The sequence below is a fragment of the Convolutriloba macropyga genome, chromosome 5, assembly GCF_964194025.1.
Source record: "Convolutriloba macropyga chromosome 5, txConMacr16.3, whole genome shotgun sequence".
Taxonomy (NCBI): domain Eukaryota; kingdom Metazoa; phylum Xenacoelomorpha; order Acoela; family Convolutidae; genus Convolutriloba; species Convolutriloba macropyga.
Genome location: NC_134472.1, coordinates 21,895,780 through 21,913,998, shown reverse-complemented (window position 1 = coordinate 21,913,998; position 18,219 = coordinate 21,895,780). Strand labels below are relative to the sequence as shown.

At 36.6% G+C, this 18,219-nt stretch overlaps 1 protein-coding gene across 1 annotated transcript; it reads left to right on the top strand.

Moving 5' to 3' along the window:
- The first annotated feature begins 429 nt into the window (after nt 1-429).
- LOC142339875 (mucolipin-3-like) lies at nt 430-17,887 on the top strand. Its single transcript, XM_075390193.1, has 10 exons — nt 430-561; nt 2,350-2,449; nt 3,272-3,368; nt 4,375-4,474; nt 8,023-8,291; nt 10,869-10,970; nt 12,826-12,980; nt 13,617-13,791; nt 14,470-14,612; nt 17,442-17,887. Exons 1-10 carry the CDS (start codon nt 453-455, stop codon nt 17,512-17,514), a joined length of 1,323 nt encoding a protein of 440 aa, XP_075246308.1. The 5' UTR covers nt 430-452; the 3' UTR covers nt 17,515-17,887.
- Nucleotides 17,888-18,219: the final 332 nt, after the last annotated feature.

The window sequence follows — 18,219 nt, the reverse complement described above, 5'->3', positions numbered from 1 at the left end:
ACTCATAATTCTCTAAGATGAATATATCGGTCGGCCAAAATTGACTGAACAAAAAAAAACCCAGTTGAGTATATAGTTCCTCCCTCCCCACTAAAGTGGGGGTCGGAACAATAGTACTATCGTTAATAATTTTAACATGAATTTCGTGAAATTCATAAAAATTTGATAAACTGAAAATGTGGACAAGAACACTAGAAAAAGGTGAATGTTCATAAAACTTAAGCCTCGACAACTCCTTGGAAAAAACGAAATTCAAAGGAATGTTTTCAATTTGATACGCTTGACTGGCTTTTAGCGATACTATACGATGAATATATGGATCGTTATTTTGTCCCTAAATCTCCTTAATTTAGCTGCTTATTGCAATGAATCTTGCTTACTTTTGTTCGACGTTCTTAGAAATTAAGGTTTTAAGCGAAATCGTCCTCGCAATAACTTCTTAGGAACACAACATGTCGCTAGAGGGAATGCTTATGTTTCAGTTTAAGCTGACATTTTACGAAGTGGAGCCAGATCCAGACCAGCCCTATCACATGAAGCTGGAAGGAGACCCAGTAGACAGTGAGTTATTCTATGGTCGTACTCATCTATCCCTTCATTTACTAAATAAAGGCGATGATCTGTAATTTTCAAAGATATATTGGGAACACTTGATAAAAATCAAAATTTTTATGGAGCATGATACCAGATTTTATTGCTAAAAATTGTTGTTTATCGCCAACACTTTCTACAATTTCCCAAAAAATGTAGCAATTATAATAGTCCTGTGCTCTTTTTACGCGATTCCGGTTGACCAGTTTTTCTTTTGATCCTTTTGGATTTCCTTAATCAAAAATTGGATAAACAAGTAACGCCCGGGGGCATTAAGTGCTCATAGAGCTTTTTGGCTTACTAGATTCTAAGTATGCGATTAATCGAAACTGTTTTGGAGACATAAATTCATAATGTAAAGAGTTTGACCCCCATTTAACGCCCACCCCCCCTTCCATTGCATCATATCGTTCCAATGCCCCCGTCCCTATCATAAGGCTCACTTCATCCCACCCCCTGAACATCGTTTCACCCCTAACCCAGCAGTTCGCCCGACGTTAGTCAATTATGTTCATAACTTCGCTGCAATCGACCATGAACTTTAAATTGTATTCAGAACTGGATTATATGCTGGCCATTCGAGTATCTCCCACTATTTCTCTTGGAAGAAGTTGGTGACAATCGTGATTTATGCCCAGGAGCGTTACCTTAAAAACAGTCACTGAAATGCATTTTCTCATCGCAAGCGTTCATAATCTCCAAATAACATGAAATCATTGTCTTGTTTGGGCACCTAATAAGTGATTTCTGCTCATCTGATTTATTTTACAACAAAAAGTAAAAGATCGCTTTTCTGAATTTAAGTTTTGTTTTGAATATCAGGTTAGAAAACTCGAATGAGTTTCAAACTCGAGTTTCAAACTACAAAATAACATTCTGCTAGATGGGTTCTAGTTATTTTTTCGGATTTTTCTGCTCATCGTTCTCTGATTTTTCGTCAGATATGGGGCTAACGTTGGTAAGCATGATATGTACTTGATTTTGATTTGTTGTTTTTGTTTCTTGTCCTTGAAAATCAGACGATTTGTGCCGTAAGAACTTGTTAAAGAACAAAGCTGTTTAGCGTATTAACCGGAGGAAACGACAGTGTTTTTTATCATAAATTCATATTGTCATATTTTTATATAGCTGTACTGCATTTTTTAGACAAAAAAATTTCTCGAGTATATTCATGGTAGTGTATTAAACTATGAGGAATAGTTATTGGGGGTAACACTTACAGTTGCTAATATCACTGCTTTTCTGGAACAAATGAAGTTCATGGAAAAATATTAGATCTTCACTAGCCAGCATTCCTGAGAGCCGAGACGAAGAAGAGTTAATAAGTGCTCTGAAACAAATGTTTAAGCAACTATTTCCCCCTGCCCATCATTGTATGCAATTTGTTGTCTGATCGATTTAACTTTTTTTTGGAATTTGGGTATTAAATTTTATTAATATTATGAAAACTAAATTTTGCTCTACATCTGCATTAAGTCCTTGTACAGCTGTAAGTATATGGTTCGCTGAAGCTATTGAGGAAGCAGAACTTCACCGATATGATGGACAATTCTGCTATGTTTGGTCCCCCTTATCCTGTGAGCTGCTATCGGTTAGGTTAATTTAGCTATACAAATTTTGATGGTTTCAGATCAGATCACGTGACGTTAATCAGTTAATTTAATAGTTGTATATTATCACTGAGGGCAGATTTCAATTTGCATGTTATGTCTGTTAGATAAATGAGGCAACTATGGTAATGTATTTTGTTGTGCTTAGAGTACTACTATGTGTATTATTCGGACACAGTGAATGGCGAATTTGACATGGTCACCTGGGAAGGTCAAAAAGACAACGACTTTAGCCTCAACTGGAGCAGGTATAACATTGCACACTAAACTTCTCAATGTAGGGATTATATTTTTATTTCAATTGTTTTTCAATTATCCTTTAAAATGGAAGTTTCCAAACATTGTCTGCAAAAACTTGGAAATAGACATTTTCTAGCCAAATTTTTCATGTTAATTAGGTTCAACTTTCGCTACTTGTGTTAATAATAGTTAATTGCACCAATATCAAAGCAGAGATTGCCTAACATTAAAATCTGAGATTTTATTTGAGATTGTAAAGGTTGAGTCATACAGAATAACATGATTTGATTTTAACATTTAACTGATGATTGTGTCATGGTTAACTATATTGTAACTATATTATATTTTTTTCATGGAAATGCGAGTTGTAAGTTTACAAAGAATGTTTTGCTCGATGCAAAAAAAGTTTTTCCATTTTGGATGTAGAGGAGATACACAGTATAACAAAAAGCCCGTTATTACACCTATGAAAAAAACTACTTTTCTATGACTGTCTCAATCCCAATAAAGGTCAAGGTGGTACACCGCGGCTAAATTGCTGCAATCTGCCGAATATATTTGAAAGTTTGGAATTAGAATTCTAGGAAATAAACGCAAGCTCAGGTGTCTGACAAATTTTTATACTGAGTTTTCTTTCGGTTGATGAGTTGATAGCGCGATGAAATCATTAACTTAATAATTTTTATCAGAGAGCAATTTAGTTGTTCACACAAGCCTTTTTTCGAATAAGATAGATCTGAGTGCTTTACTACATATTTTGAATCTGATGGGTCAGGATAAGTACAGTCAAACACCCGTTTTGTCATTGAAATGTTTCAATTGTATTTCAGTTTGCTCTCTTTTGAGATCAAGTTCAGCCTGATAAATCAACACATTGGCTCTAGCAGGACATACTTCAAGCCAGTTTGCTACCTCTTCAACATATCAGTTAGTTCAGTTAAATATAGTCACAGTTCTCCTCATAGTTCATTGAAAACTTAGTTTCTAAACAGGCCATTTACTTTTCTAGTTGTTCTCAAAAGAAATTTAGTTGCTTTTAGTCCTATGGTAACTCTCTGCAGAGCGATTCTAATCGGAGTTTCCTACTAATATATGGGTTCCGCGTACAGTTTTCACGTTTCTTTTTAAAGTATTTTTTTTAAGTGTTTAGTTTCGCAAGCGTCCGGTATTCTGCTAAGATGAGAAAATTTCACAAGTTCTGAGGATGGCAAATAGCACTAAGTTTCACAAGAATCAATTGAAGAATGAATGAATGAATAATTCGTGTTATGCATTTCTTATTTATATTTTTTATTTACATTTTTGTCCAATCAGAATTGAATTCATTCTATTAATTGATAGTGAATATTTTATAAGTTTTATTTGAGTCTGAGTCTTCATGCTCGATAAGTCAGTCCTATTGGGTTTTATGCGTTTAACTGATAATATTTTTCGTCTTGAAAAACGGGATAAAATTTGTTGTTGTTTTTAAGAGCTTTATCAGTCTCCTAAGTGTACGATTCAGCTGCTATGGAGGCACAATATCATCACCCACCTTTATTTTCCCCCTTACCCCCTATGTGAGCCTCACTAAGCTCAATCTAGCTTCCACCGAAGCCGAGCCCTCGCCAGTCGTTTGTGAACAATTCGTCTGACATCAATGGGTTGTATTCAAAATTGTTCCAATTGTTGATTTGTTACCGATTTCTGTAACAACTGAGTGGTATCATTCATGAAAAGGTTACATCAGTTAAATTTACACAAATACAGATTCCATATAATACGTTTTGAGTTTGCGGTTGTTTTGTTTGAAAACTTGCATGCTTTTGTTATCGATAGAATACACGCACACCCTCCAGGGTTTGATATTTGGTTGCCAAATAAGTCTGTGGGACGGGTGATTAATGATTGAACAACTGTCAAGATATGAAATATTTTTGTTTGATTGTTGTAGATCACGTATGACAACAGTCGTCACACGGGCAAGCTACCCATCAATTCCAAGTACACTGACTCTACGACTGATTGTGTCAGCATCACTTACGAGTCATCTGGTTAGGAACCAACACTCTGCTCCAGATTAATTTCAATATCATGCAACATACCAAATGACATAACGAAACTCCCCCATAATGTGAACAAAATTTTTGTTTATGTATTTGTGTCAACAAGCCAATGCAATATTTTGCACTTATAATGGTTTGTATTGCAGAATTAAAATTTCAGCGAAATTTTGCTACATTTTTGAAATTTGTAGGTAGGGAGAGACAAAAATGTTCTGATTTTTACAATTACTTTTATTGAAATATAAACATTAGAAATTTTGGGCTATTTCCAATTACGGGCGTAAAGTTTGAACATATCTGCAGTTCGAACATAAGTTTACAAAAACGATAAATGTAATGTCATAATTTTTCTTTCCACGGCTGAAATTTTTCTTAAAGACTAAAAGCGTAGAAATTTTTCAACTGTGTATTCATTTGGTAATCTTCTGCAAATTTTGTTTGAGGCGTTAAAATTTTGCAATATAATTTTAAAGTGTGAAGAATGGTGTTTAAACTAAATTTCGCATTTTTGATAGTGTTTTTCTGTTCATTTACCGCAATTTGGCTTCGATCATGACTGTTTTTTTCAAGTTTTGTAAAAATTTTTCCAATTATTTTTCCAAGTTTTTCCAAGTTCAATTCAAAGTTTTTGGTTTTCTCAGTGAAATTGTCTTGAATTTTAATTCACGACTTTTTCCATTTATTCGTCGGACAATAATTTGTCAATTTTTATTCGTATTCTCCCCTATCTGATTTTTTAATAAAAAGTAACTAAGCAAATAAACCTGCAATGAACGGAGGCAATGTTGGAAAAGGAAAGTAAAAATGGAACCATATTGTCAGAGATTTTTGCCGGTTATTTAAATTCTTTTAACTCTCTCGAACGACGTTTGAAGCAATTATTGTAAACGTGTTGGTCTTTTTAATAATCGAAGAAGAATATTGGTATTCTACAGGTTTTTAACTGAGAGTTTGTTCATGACTTGAATTTTAACGTCTTTCTATTAGACCCTTTACATCGGACTTTCACTGTAGCTTAGTTTGTAATGCATATTAACTCGGCGCTTCTTGTAATGTTCATGGCTGAGGCTATTTGTGAATTTTTGATCCCCTATAAGTCCCTGCTTATCTAAACTACAGACCCCCACCTACCTAACTAACCCCTACCTAACGCCAACCTCTCCCTTGCCTCCCTCCCCCTCCGGGGGCACTTATCTACCCCTGTCTACACCACCGCACGCCGCTTCTACCGACACCCCCCAACTTCGTACCCTCCCTCTCAACTACGCACACCCCATAACCCCCCCCCCAAACACACACACCACACACCCTCCTGCACGTACCTATCAAGAATGATAACCAAAAATTGCGTCTAATTAACTGTTTTTCAAATTTTTGAAGTTTTGATAAGTTTTTCTTTAAGATATTTTGGAATTAGTCAAGGCTAGTAAGAGTTTACATTGCATGATTTTAAAAGTCGTTTCGGGTACTCTTGACCGTTTTGACTTTTCGAGTGACTTTTGCGCCCTTGACTTTTTCGTTTTGCGTGATCTAGGTTTTTCTCGGTCATAAGTGTCATCAGTTGAAATCAGGTGAAGGTAGTTTACTACTAAATGTTGTGTATAGCGCGACAAAATTGGTGTAATTTTTTCTCGGAATTTTTTTTAGTGATTATAATGGTGACGTCATTTGAAGCCCCCTCAATGGATATAGTTACTGTCCCCTCTCCTCCCCCCCAAGTGAAGCAGGCTGCAATTGATTTCTTCCTACAATGGTCAGTTGTGTTAACTTAATCTTGGCTATCAGGTTTAATGATAATTGATATTCATATTAGCTATATTAACTTTTCAAAAGGAAGAAGCAGTAAGTTAAGTTCCACACCAATAATTTTAATGAAAATAGAGCATATTTTTGTGTTTTTGTGAAAAAGCAATCGGTTTATTAATAAATGTCATCATCTACTTAAACACCTATGATATCACTTTCTTTTCAATCCAAGATTGGTTTGTATTGGTGCTCTGTCTTTTTTTGTTAATATTTTGAGCACATTTTTTATGACTTTGATCTTTCAAAACGGGATAAACTGGAAACAGGTTTCATTAGAGGCCCAAGGCCGACTTCAGTGGTCCTTCAAGTGCTTTGAGTGGTGCAGCTGCTGGGAATTCCTCAATTCATGGTCAAACGGTCATTTTGAGGAGTTTTGGAGACCCAAGTGGTGCATTTTTTTTGTTTTCCTTGATCTAAATTTTTCTCAGTTACAAGTGTCACCATTTGATATCAGGTGGTGGTCGTTTACTACTAAATGTCTTTAAAGTGCGCCGAAATCGGTGGAATTTTTTAGTGGAATTTTTTAAAGTGATTATTAGTGATTATAATGGTATATAATAACTTATAATGACGTCATTTGAAGCCCTCTCAATGGATATAGTTACTGTCCCCCTCCTCCCTCCATGAGAAGCAGGCTGCAATTGATTTCTTCCTACAATAGTCAGTTATGTTAACTTAATCTTGGCTATCAGATTTAATGATAATTGATTTTCCTATTAGTTATATTATCTTCTCATTAGGGAGCAGCGGTAAGTCTAACTTCCATATCAATTATTTAATGAAAATAGCGCATGCTATTGTGTTTTTGAGAAAAAACAATTACTTTATTAATAAATGTCACCATCTATTTAAACACCTATGTTATCACTTTCTTTACAATCCAAGATGGGATTGCATTGGTGCTCTGCCTTTTTGGTAAGATGTTTTAACACATTTTTCATGACTTTGATCTTTCAAAACGGGATAAACAGGAAACGGGTTTCATTAGAGGCCCAAAGACGACTTCAGTGGTCCTTCAAGTACTTAGAGTGGTGCAGCTGCTGGGAATTCCTTAATTCAAGGTCAAAAGGTCACTTTCAGGAGTTTTCAGGAGTGTTAATTTAACTGTTTCTTGAATAGTTTTTCTCTTCGAGCCTTTATTAAACCCAAAATGTGCTAGAACTTTTTCATACTGTGTGAACCGATCCTCAATTGTAGCCAGAATAATTGGAACTCTTTTTAATACTTTGTTTCCAAGAAGCTTATTGTACTGTTGATATATGTTTTTGGAAGTATAAGCTATAGTGGAATATGTATTTTATCAATATAATTTACGAACTCGATATAATCCGACAAATTTTCAATGGTTCTCTATAATTTTTTAAATCTTTTTTTTCTCCCAAAATTCGAACTGTAGCTAAATATAGTTTTCTTTTAGCCTCTCCAGTTTTTGAAAAAAAAACGGTCAGCTGAGCAAAATGCTGTGTCAAAAGTTGAATAAATGTGAATGAATAATTATAATTGATAAGTAATTAAACCACTTTAACTGGGTGAAAAGTGAGAAAATTTAACTGTTTTCCCCTAGTAAAAGTATGAAAAGATATAGCTTAAACGGTCAGTTCTGTTTTAAACAATTTCTGAATGGTAGGTACCATTTTTGTATGTAACCAAAAAAGATTTTGACCAGTCAAAAAGCCAGGCTGGCATGAAATGTCTCACTTCTTGTGTATAATTGTTTATTTTAATTTCAGATGACGGCGTGTCGTACATGGTGCTGATGACAATAATGGATTGTTGTATTACTGCCCTGGCTGTGTTCTCATTCGTACTCTGTGTCCGATCTGTGCAGCACAATTGGTACTTGCGCAGAGTAACAAAGGCAATCTGGCTAAAGAAGTTCAACAAGCCTCTCGGCAAGAAAGACGAGGCCAAGTTTGTCCAGTTCTGGTACTTCATCATAATTGTGGGCGACTGCTGTCTCATTGCGGGATCTCTTCTTAAGATTTTCGTCACATTCAGGGTGAGTTGACAATTCTTCCTTTCCGTTATTCATAATTTTGTAATTTTAGTAGTTTAAGGATAGGTGCAGACAATGGAAGGATCTCATGGTTCCACCTTTTCTACCCCACCTATAATTGGTGACCAAGTTGAAATATACAGAACTTCTAATCTTTCCGACCATTTGTTACATTTGCTTTAACTTCCCTGATCTAATGATGCTGAATGTAATTTGCGACGCTAAAACGGTTTAACTGCACTGAGATATGTTTGTTTCCGTCAACTTTTTTTTCATTGCAAAGATAGAAAAATGTCTTGTACTTCCGTTTTGTTTCAAAAAATATCAATTTTTGTAAAGAAGATTTCATTGTGTCCCCCAGAAAATTTTCTTGTAGATTTCTCTTGATAAGATTGATTTTGCCCTGGTTTTTCATTACGGGAATTTACTTGGGATTTCAACTTTTCATTGATTTAATTTTACAAGTTGTCAGCGATATCTATCGCATTTCTCTTCATCGAAATTTTCATGTTTTTGTATCATAGTTCGTTTTAATTTTGGTTTTATGAAGTTACTAGACGAGAACAAATGTATATATGTTCTTCCTTAGTTTTTGTCGAGCTTGTAATTCATTGTATAACTGGATTTATATCTATATATCAGTAAACTGTGAGAATTAAATAGGCTACAGTGATTTTAAAGCCAGCTTTTCAGTGCTACTGTATTATGTGAATCATATTGAACAAAGTTGGAATTTTATCCAAGTCGAAATTTCTTGTTTTTTCTCTTCAATGCTTTTTTGTTTTTTCGTCAGCTAAGTTTCAGACGTGGGTGTTTATCAAAAGACTGAAATAAGGTAGCAATGAATGCTAATTAATTGCTCTCAAACAAAGGACTTATGCGATTGTTCGCTTGACAGATTTTTTCTTACCCTTTCGACGTAATAAACAGGTAACACCCGGAGGGCATTAATGGCTCGTAGAGCCTTGTGGCTAACTGGATTCTAAGTATGCAATTCAGCGAAACTGATGTGGAGACATAAATTCATGGTGTGAAGGTCGGTTGTTTGATCACCTCTCACACTTCTTTCTCTGCCCGCACATCGGCCTGCTTCAGCCCACAGCACCCCCCCCCCCCTCCCCCGCACACGTCGTGCCACCCGTAACCCAGAGCGCTCAAGCCATCCGTGCGCTCCTCCTCGCCGCTACCGCGCTCCTCCTCGCCCCATACACCCCCCCCCCCCCCAGACGCGCTCACACCACACCCCAATTAAACTAGAGCCAGTCTCCCTAAACCGTAGCTAGCTACTGACGAAAACAAGTTTTCTCGCCTGTCGTTTGAGAACAGTTCGCCCGACAATAGTCGGTTATGTTTTTTTTCTAGTTTTTTAAATGGTGCACAAAATATGTTCCTAGTCGTTTTTAGGTGTACTATGGCTGCTCAATGAAATTTCCTTGAATTGTAGTTCTGGACTTGTCCAGCTATTTTATTTTGTTGCTCCGTCGGATGTTGGATTTTTGTATTGCATTTCTTCACGCCGTAAACCGCAGACCAGATCAGAGCCGTAGACCTCTCGCCAGTCATTTGCAATCGTTTGAGAGCAGTTCACTTGACGTTTGTTTGTTATCTTTTCATTTTGATTCGTTTGGTTAATTATTTTTGTTTAAACCTTCCTGGGGCGGAATATTGTTCAAAGTCGCAAATGTTTTGGTTGAGCTATTTTTTATGCCAAATGTCCGAGACATTTTGACTGCTAGTTCGTAGAAAAATTTCAAAAAAACTTTGGAAGGGGGTCAGAACTAAGTGTATTGCTTGCAGAATCTTACCTTCTTGATCATCGCTTTTTCTTGATCATCGCATTTAAAATGTCTGTTATGGAGTAATGTGAAAAATTGTGTATGCTGTGGACTAAGTAGAACAGGCTCTTTTATTTAAAAAATGCTTAGTTTAAAGAAACTGAGTTTTAAATTAGCTGTTAATTGTTTCGATGTTGTCACAATCCGCTTCATCATTTTGGACTGTTTGCTTGGGGGAATTTTAGCCTGGTTGATAGCAGAAAGCGCTCCCATGACAATTACTGTCAATTTTTTGGTATTTGCTAATTTGAAATTACTTAATAAACAAGCTTGCCTGTTTTGCCCGAAGTAACTCAAAAGGTTTATTTAAATCTCTGAAAATAGGCAAATCTCATTTTGATTGGACATTTTCATAATTGTATTATAACATAGATTTTCCTTCGTTCAATTAGTTTTTAGCTCGGATTAAAGGCTAAAGTAGCTATTTATGTTCAAAGTAGTTTTATAACTTAAGTCTCAACGTATGTGTTTTTCTCAAATAGGCAATTTCAATTTTAATTTCGGGTCTTAACATTAAGTAGAAATTTAGAGGCATTATAGAACCTAATTTAAACAATAAGCATTTGATTGGCAGATTGTGAAACTGTACAATAAATAAATGAGATATATCTTTGTGCTGATGATGTGCATATATTTATCAACGATCTACATATTATCTCTTCTAATTAGGAAATGCCCTCAAGGCAAGTTTGTTCAACAGGAATGGGTCTGGCATGGCGTAAAGGTAGCCTACTTTTTATTTTAGGTGACACAGGTGTACACAGTGTGTGCAGTATTGCTGGGTTGTGCCACAATGATTGTGTGGATCGGAGTTCTCAAGTACCTCAACTACTTTCACACGTACAATGTGAGTCATTCTCTGATAACTTCAGAAACGTGAACGTGAGAAGAAACGCAATCGGGGAAAGATATTTAGTGTTTTTTATATAAGGTACTCAAATGTTTAAAATGTACTATGGCCTCTGCATAGTCACTGCATTTTTCTACAATGGTCAGAATTTGGTCAATTGTCTTGTAGAAAGTCTCGTAGAAAAGGAATGACATAACAAATCAGCAAAAGTGGGCAGGTTGTGAATTGAGTAATCAGTGTTGAAAATGAGTGGGTTGATCCGACTTCAATCTTTCTTCCTGCTGCTGGTCAAAATAATCAGCAAATTTGATAGCTTCACAAAGGTATCACGCAACCAAGTAAAACTCTTTTTTGATGTCGCTACTAATTTGTTCGCCATTAGTCGCTTGTACTAATTTATGTCAACTACGAGCTTGAGAACAATTCATTATTGATCTAGCTTATAAAACTTAATTCTGAACAATCAGAATAAAACTCACCATTGATTTTAAAAAATATGAAAACTCTCTGCAAAATGTATTTTGGGTTAGATTGGTCACCAGATTGTATTTTTTGGTTTGATGGGTTGACATTAACAGCTCTGAAACAAAATCTATTTTCGTTTTGTTGGTATTTGCTGTTTTTTCGGCCGTTTTTTCTGCCCGTTTTTCGTCTGATCAACACATTTTGAATTTTTGCCTTGAGAAACGGGATAATCTGTTAAATCCCGATGGCATCAAGTCGAGCAGTTCACTAAAAGCCTTACTATTCTCTGTATACGAGTTTTGCGGATACTCCTTTGGACACATAAATGGAGGGAGTGAGGAGTAATTCTTGGGAGCTTTAGGCCAGGCCCCCCTTGAACTCTTTTGTGTTGGAGCCAATTTACGCCGTAAAGGGAATTTTTAATGTGGTTGGGATACCACTTCCACTTTCGTGCTTCCTTATCCAGTGAAAATGAGCTCCCTAGACTTTAGCTAGCTGCTGTTACTGTTATCCCGTTACGCCCATTGTTGGGCCTGGGTGCTGCGTCTCTGACGCAGCGTCCCCCCTCTTTAAGTTGTCCCACGCTCGGGCACGTTAAAAGAGGGGTTTCAATGCGTCGTAGTCGGAAAACTCGAGACGCAGTTTTTGATCGCCTGTTGATGAACGTGGGGGTCGGCTGTTCTCCCACGCTTTGATGAAGGGTGGGTTTTCCAGCGTGTCGCGGTCGCGACTTGCGTTGTTTTCTCCCCTCCCTCCCATTGCTCCGGGTTTTGCTTTCTGCGCTTCTTCCCACTGGCAGGGACCGGAACACCAAGAAGCGAATTTAGCTAGCGATTACGAAAACCATCCCCTCGTCTTTAAAAGCAATTTGTGAAAAAAGTGGAAACTTCGTAATAATAGTTTTTGCCATTGTTTTTTTTCGCACCCATGATCTCTAGAAGTATTTATGACGCCTGTATGAAAAAGTTCATCCTCGGTTATTTTTCATCATTTTAGATCTGACAAAGATGTATTATCGGCACTTAGAAGATTATGTATGGCCTAACTAAGGCTGTTCGACACTGTGTCAGGTATCGTTTTTTTATAGTTTAAGATACGGATAAAAGAATTTTATCTTGTAGTTGACAAAATTTTAAAATATGAAGAAACTTCATATTTGACACTTCAGATCAAACCCGATAAAATGTTGACTGGGGATAAGTTTTCTCACGCAAGATTCATAAGCACGGACAATCGACTGGCGAGAAAAACAGCGTCAAAAACTGTTACTGTACAATAAAAATTTTCAAACTTAGTCTTACTTGATAAAAAATTCTGTTATCATTTGGATTTGCCTTCTATGACAGTTGTGGACAATGTTCATTTGTGTTCCATCATGTGTTGACAGGCCCTGTTACTGACTCTTAAGTATTCGATGCCGAATGTGTTGCGATTCTTGTTCTGTTGTCTCTTCATCTACTTTGGATTTGCTCTGGCAGGATGGGCTGTCTTTGGACCATTCCACTACAAGTTCCGCACATTTGTAGCTACCATGGAGACCATGTAAGTTATTCTCTTGCACTGAAAAGATCATTCATGCACAATGGAAGGTAGTTCATTAAGGCCTGCACTATTTTAACCCCTTTGTGTATGTTATTTCACGTCGTTTTATAAATTGTAGATATTGCTAGTAGGCAACGGCGGATTTTTTTCTATAAGACATGGGCAGGTATTAATGGAAGAGATTGCCGCATCAAGTACAGTTGCCCCCCCCCCCCCCCCTGTGTGATATATTGTCTTCGGTTTGAGGGTGATACATTTTTGGTGGACATTTATGAAGAGGTATTTAGTTGAGAACTCGTAGGAACTGTACTTGATGTCTGTTGCATCGTGGTATGATTGATTTTTTTTGATTGATTAGAAATAGGTTTTTTTTTCATTCGGTTCATTATCATTACACAATGCTGTACATTTTCCTTGCTTGTCATGCACATTCACACAATCTATACAAAATCTTGGAATTAGTAAATTGAAAAATCCGCGTGGTAACAAATTAACAACAGTAACGATGGTTTAGAATCTGCAGCAGAATTCAACGAAATTGTTGCAGAGGTAAAACCTCGTCAGCATTTTGAAATAATTTCTTTATACAATTTTTTAACAAGAGGTCAGAGTGAAGGAATTGTGTTGTTTGTTGAGGTACTCTTTGATCAACGGAGATGACATGTTCGAGACATTTGCTCAGATGAGGAGAGTTAGCACACTGGTGTACGTGTTCAACCAGATATGGCTGTATGTGTTCATCGGACTATTCATCTACTGTGTTCTCTCTCTATTCATCGGTATCATCACAGAGACATATGAACAGATCAGGGTCAGTTGTATTCCCTTATATGGGCATTATATATGACCAAGGTAATGTTCTCCTTTCCGTCGTTTTTGTTGCAATTTCTAACTCTGAATCGAGGCACTTGTTTCATTGCGCGCCAGTGGTGAAGCTCAGAAGAAAGATTCAAACAATTATTGAAAATTATCGAATCAACCTGTTCAGTTTGTCGTATGATCAGACTTTGACTTTTTCAAAATTAGTTAAGATCAGAATTTAGCGCCCTCAGAGAGAGCATTCTTTGCCGTGTAATTTTGAACTCACCTCAGCCACCTTTGTGGATTTCCATGGCCTGATCAAACAAGGTTTACGGAGTACACTTCTATTTAGAAAAATTTTTGTGAAATGGGAAAATGAAGGCATTTTGGAAAACATGAATGAAGTTATGTTTACAGTGATGCGACGAGATTCTGAGTAAGCGGAGCATTGTAAAATTTCAACAGCGCCATACTTTGCAGTTGATAACTTGTAATGATATGTTCATCCTACAGATATTTTGATAAAGTTTTTTGATGATTTCACAAACCTCAGTCTTTCGTTTTTGCGTACAGATTTTTTTCCGGGGGCGAGGATTTCTTTCCTTCCAAATTAGAGTTTCGTTGGGGGGTATGACCCAAACGATTATTGCTGCGTCCTGTTTGTTATGTGGCCTTTGATTTTGTCTAGAATTCTCGTGAGAAGGGTGGCCATCCTGAATTGACTGAGATGGAACAGTTCTTCCTCGAGGCAGTTAGAGACAAAGACCTCATAGAATCAATCAAGAAGATGAAACATAGCAGGGCCTTCATATGCATATGCTGCATGCCAGAGTTAGTTTATCAACTATCTATTTTATGGAATGAGATTGCTCAAATTTCAATTTCACCAAATTAGATCACTCCTGATTATTCGATCATCCGGTCAAACAATGTCATGTTTAATCTGAAATGTAGCGAGTAGACGTTATCTTAGACAAAAGTAATATCACCATAATTAATATCTGATTTATTGCTCTCGAACTTTGAAGCGATTATTGTGAACGTGTTGGTCTTTTTTATACAAAATTTTTGCTTGATCGTTTTTGTGCTTTTGTTCTAGAACATTCTTTGACTTCTTGAGTGACTTTTCCACACTTTAATTCTTGATTTCTGAGTGATCTAAGTTGCTCTTCTAAAATAGAGTTCATTACTAAAAGTGATTGTGAGCGAAATGTTATCGAAAGCATTATGACTGAGTGGGTAAGATGCCAGGGTTTGAACCCCCTGTGGGGAGGGGTTTTTCGTTCCTATAATACATTTCTAAGCTACACCCCCTCTAAATTAAGTTGCGCCTGCCACGTTGGAGAGCAATTCATCCGACGATTTTCTGTTTATTAGTAGCCGCGAAGCGTCAGCTGAGGCTATTATTGTTCTCGGTTTTTGTACAATTCAAAGAATTTGAATTGTATTGCGGCGTTGTCTTTTTTTAAGGAGCTGTTCACACATTTTCCTGATTTTTGAAGTCAATTTGGAGTAGTGATTTTGGTCAGGCCGAAACAAGAATTGGAGCGAAAAAACCAGTGGGTTTGCGACGTAAAATTTTTTCGCTCTAATTTTGAAGTAGAGTGAGAAAACGATGTTTGAACAAAAAATCGCTTTCTCGCTGGTGGTTTTTTGTTAACATGCGGCAATTTCGCCTTGATTTTTAGTGTTTTTTTTTTATTTCTTGGATCGGATTTTTTTCTAAATGGTTTTCCCAATTCATTCATAGTTCGTTCTAGGCCTAGTTTTTTTGCTTGAACCAAATTTCCAATTCTCGTTAGTGGTTTTTTGTTCACATATGGGAATTTCACTTTGATGTTTACTGTTTTTTCGATTTTTCTATCTGATTTTTTTCTCAATGGTGCTCCCAATTCACTCATAGTCCGTTCTAGGTCTAGTTTTTTTTGTTTAGTCAATGGAAATTTTTTGAATTGTACGTCAGGACTTGTCCCGCTATGTTTTTTTATTTCGTCGTCAAGATTTTTGTTACGACCATATGACGTCACAATCACTTCAAATCTGCTTTGTGTTTATTCGTTCATGCAATTTCAACTGAATGCGTGACGTAATTTTTCGCTCTTAGTGGAGTGAGGTTTGTTTTGTTCATTCGCGTGATTAAATTTTTGGTCACACGTGACTTACTTCACTCTCAAAAATGACTTCCTTTCTTTGGAATTGACTTTTCTTTGCTTTAATTCAAAGAGATAATTCAAATGAGTGCTTGTCACTCTAACTGATGGTTACCTAAGAGCAGCTATTGGTAACAGCAATAAGTTATACAGATTCTTAATCAAAGTGCAACATCTCAGCCCATAATGAAAAGAGTAAGTTCTTTTTGGTCTGTCTCTTTACTCTTTTTGAGACTACAGGTCTATGAAGCTATGGCGGCTATTTTCTGGCAATCTACTAGCTATGTTTTTTTTCAGTAGCTTTGAAGCGATGCTAGGCTATTTTATTCGCATCGTGGCCTTTTGCAATTCAAAGAATTAGGATTTTAATGGAGCGCTGTCTTGATGGTAATTTTGATCACACCACATCAGGAATTGGAACAAAAAAGTGAATGGCTTTACTCGATAGTGGTCTTTTCTTCACATACAACAAATTTAACTGTTTTTACTGTCCCGCTATGTTGTTGCTGCTTAATCTTTTTAATACCTTTCTTTGTCGTAAACTTCCGACCAGAGCAATTTGATTCATCTTTTTATGCCGCTCTCCAATTGCTTTTATATGCGTGTCATCCATCTTTCGTTACACTCGATGGCAGTGGGGTTTTAGCTGAACTGCGTGTTCAGGTTGATTGATTAGTTGAACTGCGTGAACGTTTTTCTGTGATTAATTGCTCTCGAACGAAGTTCGTAGCAATTAATGTAAACGGGTAGGCCTTTTTCAAGCATTTTTTTGCTTGACCGTTTTTGCGCTTTTTTAAAGCCTTCTTTGACGCTTTCGCTCTCCATTTTTGAATGATCTCTATTGCTCTCACTTCGAAGTAAAGCTTGCTGAATAAAATCGATTGCAGCATAGCAACAAGAAGAGCCTGATAGGCGAGTGTGCAGTGCTTCTGGTGAGGGATCGGCAGGTCACTGGTTCGAATCCCGGCGTGGTTAAATATTTTTGCACCCTGAAAGACAATTTTGTCGGGGCTACGGCCTCTAAATTAAATTGCCTCGTCTGTCGTTCGAGAGCAATTCTTCCTACATAAGTCGGTTTATGTTCATAAATTTGAGTTCCAAGGACCTTTTAAGACCAATCTTTTGGTGATATAAGGGTACTCTAAAACTTGTGAAAGTCAATAGAGAAGGGTTGGCACTGAATGTTGACACTAATAAAGCCTCGCGGCTATAATGTAATGAGCACTTCGTATTTCAAAAAATATAATTTAAAAAATCAGAATGTTTTGAATAGGTTTTACAGATCACGTCGGTGACAGCATCAACTCAGGTCCTTATTTGTATATGTATTCTACGTCACAAAAGTCTATTTCTCGGTTGTTTTGGATCACGTCCAAAAATGGCTGAAGTTCTTTTTGTCAGATTTTATTATCAAGATGCTGTTAAGGGAACACCAGCGTGTTACATAATGATGTTGTGAAGCAAAAATGGTACTAAATGTTGCAGCTAATCTTATGTCTAACTTATTTAGTGGTTTTGACGACTTGGCGGCAGTGCACGTGGCAAGCAATATAAACAACGACAACAACAACACATCAGCTTAACAAATGGTTAACAGTCCTCTTCTGCCAAAGAACAACTCAACAATCCACTACCTAATTAATCTACAGTGACTTCTTTAATGCCAAAAAGCAGTTGTTGCCCTTGTCCATGACTCGCCGTCACCAAATTTAGTTCTCTGTCACAATAACTCTGGATCTATCATAGCTCAGGCTATGAATAATTTTTAACAATTTTGTTCAATACTTTTATGGCCAAGAACGTTTTGCTTATTTCACATTTGCCAATTATTGGTTTTAGATTTCATTCTAGTTATCGTTCAGACAAATTTTAAATGAGTTGATGTACATGTGTAGTTGTGCAGTCTGTGCTCTGGGAATTTTATTTAGATTAGTTGAAATTGATTCTTTTGATAAAGTTCCTGTGTTAAAGATTGAGAGAACAACCCACGGTAAATTGTGTACAAGATTAACCTGACAAGTAGCTCCACTTGCTCACCGTAAGCGTAGATAGAGAGATGAAGACTTGAAGAACTGGAAAGAACTTGAGAATTGATTATAATAGATGTCGAATTTCGAGAGCTTAAGATCAATTCAGAGATGCTGGTTCGAATCCAGTACTTGCTTATTTTTTAGGGCTGCGAAACTAAGTGGAGTAGCCCTAAAAAATTATTTGCAAATTTTCCAATTGATGACTGCATTTTTTGCCATGTGATAGAGTAGTAGATGAGAAACAAAATAATAGCTATT